The following is a 9025-nucleotide window of genomic DNA, read 5'->3' on the forward strand; positions in this document are numbered from 1 at the left end:
AACAGTGTGGGGATAGCACAAGGACCCCGGTTACATTGCGGGGCGGTGGCGGGGTGTCCTGTGCTTTTCCAGTGGATGCAATCCCTTATTCATTCACGGGACCAATCTATTTGAATTAATCATTCAAATTAAGGGCTTTCCCCCCTGCCAAGAGAGGAAAACCCATTTAATCCTAGCACTAAATTATAGTCTTCATCTGCAAAGTCTGAATAACGCCAGGACAAGCAAATGTATCTTGAAAAAACGTGTTTATTTGAATATTCTTGCTTTTAAATCTCCTTTGGAGAAGCGTTGCGGTATCGTTCATTTAAAAGCCAGAAGGATGCTGTTAAAATAATTGCACTTAAGCCCAGCTGTGGGCTGGGCTTTTATTCGCTTTTATTCCTGCGTTGATTTAATGCAGCTGCCGATAGACTGCGTGAAAGGCATCGCAGCAGAAATCATGAAGGTAGAAAGTAATTTGGGTTGTCGTGACTGTTTTTAAGGTAAATAGAGCTGTCGATGGTCTTGATTATTGCAAGCATCAAAATAATTCTTTTCAAGGGTTGGGAATGGTGTCGACCTGCCGAGATGTGGTGGTGCAGGGTGAGGGTTGCTTGTGTCTCTCCAGCAAAAAGAAATTCCTGGGTGAGGGAGCCAGGGAGCATGTATGGAGCGTGGAGATTTCTCATCTCACCTCTGCCGTTGATTTTCCAAAGGCTGGAAGAAGCCCAGGGAGGGAGATTTAAGAGCAGAAGTCACTCGAGTGCTTTGGGAAAATCCTCCCCTAAGTAAATGCAATGTTTCAGTCCATGGAAATTATGCAAATTTGTGAAGAAATTTATTTTGCTGATAGAAGATTAGAGGGATTTGGGAGGTAGTTTGTCATGGAAATGGACTCGGGGTTCGTAAGTAAAAAAATCTTGCCTTCCCCGCAAGGAGAAAATAGCAAAAAGGGAAACCAGTGCCAAGTCAGAAATAACAGAAATACTTTGAATTTCTGGATCTCCTGTGCCAGGAGGGTGGCAAGGCTCAGTAGGGCTCGCTCTCATCTCTAGCAGCATCGCTTTGCCTTTATTGGAGCAACTGAGCTGCTCATGGGCACAGCGGCCACAGTGATTTAGCCGCAAAAAAAGCCTTTCACAATATTCCTTTTGCAGGCAGAAAATTCAATTTAGTCCCTAGCAATGCTTTCTAACATTGAGCAATAATCCAGGGCGGTACGACAGAGCTTTCAGGTTTATTGGTTGCCATTACTTAATATTTTGATTTAAAGCTCTACCTTGGCTGGATGATTTGACGGGCAGGGCTGCATCGCGGGGATTTTTCTTCGTATCCGCTGTTGCCAGATGTGAGCTGCTGTCTGAAATATTTAATGCAAGCTGCAAATCCAGGAATCAGGAGGTGCTTTCACCTGGTTTGAGTTCAAACACCTGGCTTTAGGATGGTTTCCCATCCATATGGGGACGACTAAAGAGCTGGAGCATGGGGGTGTGCAGAGCATCGCTTGGCGCTCAACTTTTGGTCCCCTGCGGCACGATAAAAGAGCGAACTCCGGTATGTGGTGAAGAAGAATCCCTTTATTGCTCCTTTACAACTACCTTTATAGTCTTTTACTACTGCGAGTACATCATCTACAAAACTTTTTATTGGCTACTAACTAAAAACAACAGACTATTTTCTATAGAATTCATTCCCTTGTTTACATTCCAGTCCGTTCTCCTTACAGCCATGTCAGGTCCTCCATCACCTCCTCTTCCATTTTTCTTAAGGGCAAAGCCTTCTTCTTCCAGTCTCTTAAGGGAAAAGTTTCATGTCCCAGAAGTCAAATCCTAATTCAGCATCTTCTCGTTCACCTACAGTCCCCGGGTTTTTATCTTGGAGGTTAAGTCCAGCTTGCTGTTGGGGTGGTGTTAAGTCCAGCTGCTCTTGATGTGCAGCTTTCCCTGCTTCTCCCCGGTGCTGCCAGGTCTGCAGGCAGGGATGCATGCTGAAAACCCACGGGTGCTGGTGGCAAGATAGGGTGAATGTTCTTGCAAAGAAGAGGAGTCATTGGAAAATGTCACGACATGGCTGCAAAACCTCCTCCTGCTGCTGCGGATCTGGTCTTTGCACACAGGGGTCTGGCTGTCACCCAGACCAGAGATGTCACCCAGGTGGCGCTGGGTGAACACCACGTTCAGGGTGTCAGGAGATGTCCCACCAGCTTTCCCTGGTTTTGTCTCCTTGCTCAGGTGCTGGTGTCCCCTCCTTTTAGCTCAAGAGGTGGAGAAACACCATGAGGTTGATGTCCCATAGCTTTGGAGTGAAACACCATCACATTGATCTCCTGTATATTTGGAGAGAAGGTCCATCAGGTTGATCTCCCATAGCTTTGGAGGAAACACCGTAAGGTTGATTTCCTGTAGCTTTGTAATAGGGAAACACCAGCAGGTCAATCTCCCATAGCTTTGGAGAGAAACTCCCATCAGGTCAATCTCACATAGCTTTGGAGAGAAATTCTATCAGGTTGATGTCCCATAGCTTTGGAGAGAAGCTTCATCAGGTTGATCTCCCGTAGCTTTGGAGGAAACACCGTCAGGTTGATCTCCCGTAGCTTTGGAGATGTCTTGCTCTTTTGCAAAGAACTTTGCTGACCCAGGAGAACGGCCACACATCCCCGTCATCCTCTTTGCTGTCCCACCAGTGTCACCTTGATGGATCAGGGGGGCTTTGGACACACCTTGTATGTGTCCTGCATATCGCAGGGCTGGTGCTCTACCTCATCCACACTGCCCTGGTTCCTCCCCAAAAGCTCTTGGCTGATGCCAGGTTGGCCAAGAAAGCATCAAAAAGCACGTGAGGAAGCCAGGACTGGTGCCCTACAGCCCCATGGAGTGTCCCAGTCCAGCAGCTCCACCACATCGCTCCAGCTCTGATTTCCCTGGTTTCTGCCCAGCCTTGGTCCAGTTGTCCATCCCTTCTTCTAGTTCATCATCCTCAAGATGCAAGTCTCCATCTGTCTTGGTGGCTGCTCAACTGTGGTCCTAGCCGGTGGCATGAGCCAGAGGGGAGGTGATGAGGATGTGGTGAGTACCACAGGGTGGGTTAAACAACCAGCTCCATCATTGCAAGAGCACCTTGTGCTTTCCAACCTGAAAACTGGACCTTGAGCTCTTTAATTCGGTGGCAGAACCAGAATGATGACCATGGAGGTGTCATGCAGCCAACAGTGGTTTCTGAAATATATTAAGAGCAGGCCAGTGACCTAGGATGTAATTACTGCAGTTAGTAAACATGGTGGAAATAAATGAGCATCCGCTGTGGCTGGATAATTGATGAAGGAAGAGGAGACTTTGGTTAATGTCCACGTGGCAGTGGGATGGTGATTCATTGCTGGTAGGTTTGTAATCGCTTCTCGCCCGCTGGCTGCCTCTGGACTCACCGCCTGGGCATGGGTGGGAAAATGGGATGGAAAATTAATGATGGAGCAGGAGGGGGATGAAATCGGTCCTTGGCAGTCTCCGTAGCATATCTATCTTCTCACTTCACTCATAATTTTTAGCCTGTTGATGATGGGTGATGTAGCCAAGCATTTCTTGGGGGTTCTGACCCAGGAAGGCTTTCACCCATCACCCTGTTCGTGCTGTTCAGGGCATGTTTCTACACTTGTGGAGGGAGTTTTGGGGGTCTGGAAGGGCTTGATGAGTGGTTGAGATCCAAAAACCCATCTGGAGGGATGAGGAGGGACCCAAACTCATACAGGTCTTCAACAGCAAGAAGCTGGCAGGAGGCTCAAGTCCTCAGGAGCTTGAAAGGCTGCGGCAGAAAGGGAAGGAAGAAATTGTTCCCCACGTCCCCTGTGGTGAGGACAAAATCGTGGGCAAATGATGAGCAGGGTGCTGGGAGATGGTGGGACCTCATGTGGGGAGATTTTTATGACTCTTTGTGGGCATTTTTTCTGCAAAACTCAGTAATTGGACTCACTCCACCTTTTTCTGAAGGACAGAAAGGACAAGTAGCTGGGAAAAAATAGCTGAGAAACAGAGAGAGGAATGAACTGGGGGAGCAGCCTGTGCTCCCAGACGTGCTGCAGACGGTGCCTCTCGTACCTTCTGTGCCAGCATGGGACTTGGAGAGGAATTAATAACATGATGTGCTTCCCCATGCTTTGGAGACAGCAGCAAACTCCAGCTCGGATCCCTCCTGCAAGACAGGCAATGATTTCAGCATCTCCATAAAAAACACCTTGGCTCTTCTGAGCGTCCCCTGCCTGGACAGCATCTCCCAAGGACCTGAAACGTGGATTTAGTGGGTGAAAACCCCCTGCTAGTTGGGGTGATCCGTGTGCCACCCCACTTTTGCTGGGTTGTGGATGGGCAGAAGAGCTTCTGCTTGCAGGATCCCCCCACCAGTAGCCATGAAATCTTTTGGACAAGGTGGAAACAACTGGAGAGCAACAAGGGTGGTGAAGAGGAAAACCAAAGCTTGGTTTTAAGGAGGTAGAAGTGGGGAAGGCAGCATGAGAAGGCTGAGGTGCCATCTCAGAGAAAAAAGGAGCCATCTTCAACCTTCAGGACATGGTGCAGAAGATCTTCCTTTGGCCATGCTCCCACAAAAGCAGGGGAGCAGGTTTAATTCTTCATTAATGTGGCAACTCCCTGGAGGTGTTCAAGGCCAGGTTGGGTGAGGCTTTGAGCAACCTGGTCTGGTGGAAGGTGTCCCTGCCCATGGCAGGGGGTTTGGAGATTGATGATCTTTAAGGGCCCTTCCAACCCAAACCGTTCTATGATTAAATGATGCTACACCTTGGCATATAAGGGGATCCATGAGATCCACCAAAAGTGGTGAGTGGTGAGAAGTTGGGCAAGACATAGATTGGACGTTTTGGCACCAGAACTAGAGCCAAGGCTGATGGGTTGTCCAGTGTGACCTCTGAGAGCTGTGCTGGTGGTGGGGGATCTGGAGATGGTGTGTTCCATCACATTTTCCACCAACGGGCTCCACGTAGCACAGCAAAAAGGGTTGGTCCCCAAAGGTCACCCAGTATTGTGGGGAGAACATGGTAGAAATCCCATCCCCGCTGTGCCTGCAGGATGGAGGCATCTCCATCCAGCTCCAACGTCACAACCTACATCTGGGAGATTTGTTTCCTGCCTCTTGCCCAAGTTTATGATGAGGTTATGAAATTATTTTCTCCTACTCCCCATCTGACAGCAGCACGCTGGCAAGGCGGTGGGCAATGTCCCAAACAAAGTGGCAGTTCCCTTTGAGGCTGGAGAAGTGTAGACATGTCTAAAGCTGAAGCCCAAGCTTGGCTGAAGTTTTACTCCTCCGAGTATTTGATACTTTATTTTGCAAGGAGGTGGTAACTTGAGGTGTTGAGTTGGTCCAAGCCTTGATGTCCACCCTCCTGTAGAGGGGCAGTTTTTCCACGGTGGATGATCTGCCAGCTTGGAGCTGCCCCAGGAGAGATGGATTCATTTGAGAAGGGTTGAGTTATTCTCCACTCCTTGGGCTTTCTTGCTCATCCCAGGACCCTGAGCAGAAGGTTTCACCAGCCCAGATGGAGCCCAACCAGCCCAGATGGAGCCCAACCAGCCTTGCCCAGGTTGCACAGCTCCCTGCAGCCCTGTCCCAAGGAGTTAATCCCGCAGGACCAAGATTATCCTGGGATTATAATTATTTCTGCCCCTGTATTATTAATAAAGAGAAAAAAAAACCTCTTTGATTCATTGCAAATTCCAATTAGGGTTGAAACAGAGAACACACAGACGTGCTGCTGGAGCATCAGTGGTGGGAAACCCAGCTTTGCAGGACACATCATCATTCAGAGGAGATGTTACCCACCAGGACTATCAAATGCCTTAATGAGAAGATGGTCTCATCTTCTCATTAATGATGAAGGAGGTCTCCTCCTGGCTCTGGTTGGTGGCTCCAGTATTTTTTTCACCTGTGGATGAGTTGGTCTCCGCTGAGCCCTGCTCAGGTGAGCTCCTGGTGCACTCGGCGCGTTGCCCAGCTGAGCTTCCACCCCTGTTCCCACCAGGACTGCTGCAGAAGCTGCCTGTTGGGTGTCAATTTGGGGATGATTATTCACATCTCAGAATTCAGAAGGTCCATGTTCGTGCTTGTTGACCCACGCGTGTTGTATGGATGAAAATGGGCTCCACCAGGAAATTTCCAGCAAGATGCTATAGAACGTTCCACATTGACGCTCAATGGAAGCATGCAGGATATCATGGCACGGATTGCAAAGTGGCTGAGGGATGCAGCGAGCTTGAGCATCAAGAAGAAGAAATGGACATACACCACCACTGCTCCAGCAGCTGGTCATCCCATCCGGGGCTGGCCCTCGAGTTTTTTTGGGTGATGAAGGGCATGGAGGGCAGCTTGTGCTCCATCCCTTTGGAGATGGAGACTGAGGTGTCCATGCACTGTGTGGGTTTAGGCAGTTGGCTCAGCTGTCCCTCCTCTCCCTGCCCCGGCATATCCGTACCCCACCTCGGTGCTGCCAGAAGTATCTTGGGGTACGAAGCAACGGGATGTTTGCGTTTCATGGGGCTGGGACATCTCTGTGCAGGTCGGGGTTGTGTTTTCAAGGTTTTTGTCTTCAGTGGTCAGGATTATTGGTTTTTCCTGGTTTTTAACATAACCCAGCTCCAGTTGGGAACCAAAGAAGGGTGTTAATCCTGGGCTGGGGGCTGGATGGAGGGGGTGATAGGGGTTAATCCTGGGTGCCACGAGGAATGGAAAGCAAGAAGAGGTGGGAGAGATGAGGCTCTGTGTAGGCATCTTCTCCTCTCCATGGGATGGGAGATCCCAGCAAGGGGCCCGTCCCAGGTTGGGACCATGGTGGGCTCAGTCCACACTCCCTGCAAGGACTGTGCATGCCAAACACCCATGAAAGTGTCCCAAATGGATGTCTGCCCCCAGGCTTGTCCCCAGCAGATGTCCATGCTTGCTCCTCCATTGCTGTTGGTCTCCTAGAGATGTGCTCCAAGGGAAGTCATCACTTTTTGGGGCTTGGTTTTCCAGCCTCTGTGTCCTTGGGGGCTGCTGAGGTCCGCAGGGGCCAGGGAGGGATGCGGGTCGGTGCTGCTGCATTTGAATGTCCTGGTCTCTCCATCACCCAACGCACTCTTCACCTGATGGGAGAGGCTTGGGGTGCTTGGTCATGTCCATCCTTTGGGCTCTGCTGCTACTGAGGGTCTGGGGGGTCCTAGGGCAGAGCTATGGGGTGTGGCTGTCCCCCCATGGGCACAGGGGACTTTGCTCGCTGACAGTGACACCGTGTTTCTCCCCGCAGAACATCGTCCCTGAGATGGAACGCCGGCACCAAGGAACGGATGCTGATCAAGGTGACTGACCGCGAGCCCAGCTTCCTTATGCACCAAGGCAACGGCTACGCACCCGAAAACCAACCGGGCACCCGTTCGCGGCGACCTTCAGGGGGCCAACAGTCTCCCAACCTCCAGACCTTCGCCTCCGACTCCGACAACTCTGTTTTCTTCCCTGAGAGAAAGCAATCACCCTTCTTGAAGAGGGCTGAGCACATGGGCAGCTGCTCACCTCTGCTCGGCCGGGGGGATTCATTCTGCTCCCCGCTCCAAGCCCAGCACCGCAAACACTCCAGCGAGTCGCAGCCCTCCTCGCCCCGCTACGCCTACGAGCCTCCCCTCTACGAGGAACCCCCCATGGAGTACCAAGCTCCCATCTACGACGAACCCCCTGTGGACATGCAGTACGAAGCCAGCGGGAGCTACAAAGCCGGCTCGCCACAAAAATCGCCCGTCCGTAAACCTCACCCCTTCCTTCAGTCGCCCAAGCAAGGCTCCAACTCGCCCTACCAGCAGTTGGTACTCACCAAACAGAAGTGTCCCGACCGGTTCATGAGCCTGGAGTACAGCCCTGCCGGCAAGGAGTACGTCAGGCAACTGGTCTACGTTGAGCAGTCGGGCTCCAGCCCCAAGATGAAGACAGGGTTGAGGCATAAATATTCACCCAACCCCATTGGTGGCTCCTACTCGCTGCAGCACAGCCCTTGCCTGGTCCGTGATCAACGCTTGGAGATCAAATCAGGTGACTACAGCAGCATGGAGGGACCGGACTTCTGCCCTGGCCCAACAGGTGGCCAAGTGGCCCAGGGTGAGGACTCCATGTCGTGGTCTAGCCAACAGGACACTTTATCCTCCACCGGTTACTCACCTTCCACCAGAAAGAGGAAAAGCCGAAAGCCTTCCTCGTCGCACGACCCCAACACTTCCTCCACGGACGGCTCGGGGGACCGGGAGGTGTTGGGTGAGCAGATGCTGAGCGAGGAACGAGCCACCCCGGGACCCAACCGGTCACCAATGAACCGTACAGAAAGCAAGGCGGTGGAGGCAGAGGCGGCGCGGGGCTTTCCGGAGCCATTCCTGGCACAGGCACGCTTGGCTTGGGAAGCCCGACAAGCCCACTACCACATGAAGCAACGGAGCAGCTGGGATTCCCAAAAAGACGGTTCAGGCTATGAGAGCGATGGTGCTCTCCCTTTACCCATGCCGGGTCCGGTGGTGCGAGCCTTCAGCGAGGACGAAGCATTGGCGCAGCAGGAGAACAAGCACTGGAAAAGGAACACCTTCGAGAAGCTGGGCTTCCCCCAGATCCTGTTGGAGAAGAGTGTCTCTGTCCAGACCAACCTGGCCTCCCCCGAGCCCTACCTGCATCCATCTCAGGTAACGTCCTCAGGGATGTCCTCAGCATTTGGGGGTGCTTCACGGCATGTCCCGTGCCACCAACCCTCACCAACTGATGGCATCTCCTCGGATGTTGTGCCAGGTTGGGTAGACCAAACCACGTGGCAATGCGGTGTCCCCACTGCCCTCCTGGTTAAAACTCCTTCTTGGAGCTGGTTTAAATCTCTGCCTCTGCTGCAGATCCAGGGGTATGGTCCCCGAGCAATCCTGGACCTGTTGAGTGCTGGCATGGGCACCTCTTCACCGTGGTGGCCTCAGCCCTGCTCTGTGGCTTCAGGCGCTGCTTCTCCTCTCTTTGGCTGCTGCTGGGGGGGGGGCCGCGCCCCGGA

General features: G+C 52.0%; 1 protein-coding gene across 1 annotated transcript in view; it reads left to right on the plus strand.

Moving 5' to 3' along the window:
- The window catches only part of ARHGAP39 (Rho GTPase activating protein 39), a gene marked incomplete at both ends in the record, with an annotated part of 23863 nt that overhangs the window by 10398 nt on the left and 4440 nt on the right, over positions 1-9025 (plus strand). Inside the window, 2 exons of the mRNA XM_010079857.1 lie at positions 7268-7539; positions 7573-8675. Of these exons, the coding sequence (XP_010078159.1) occupies positions 7268-7539; positions 7573-8675 (1375 nt within the window). The remainder of the gene's footprint in view (positions 1-7267; positions 7540-7572; positions 8676-9025) is intronic.

Source organism: Pterocles gutturalis, unplaced genomic scaffold, assembly GCF_000699245.1.
Source record: "Pterocles gutturalis isolate BGI_N339 unplaced genomic scaffold, ASM69924v1 scaffold29804, whole genome shotgun sequence".
NCBI lineage: Eukaryota > Metazoa > Chordata > Aves > Pterocliformes > Pteroclidae > Pterocles > Pterocles gutturalis.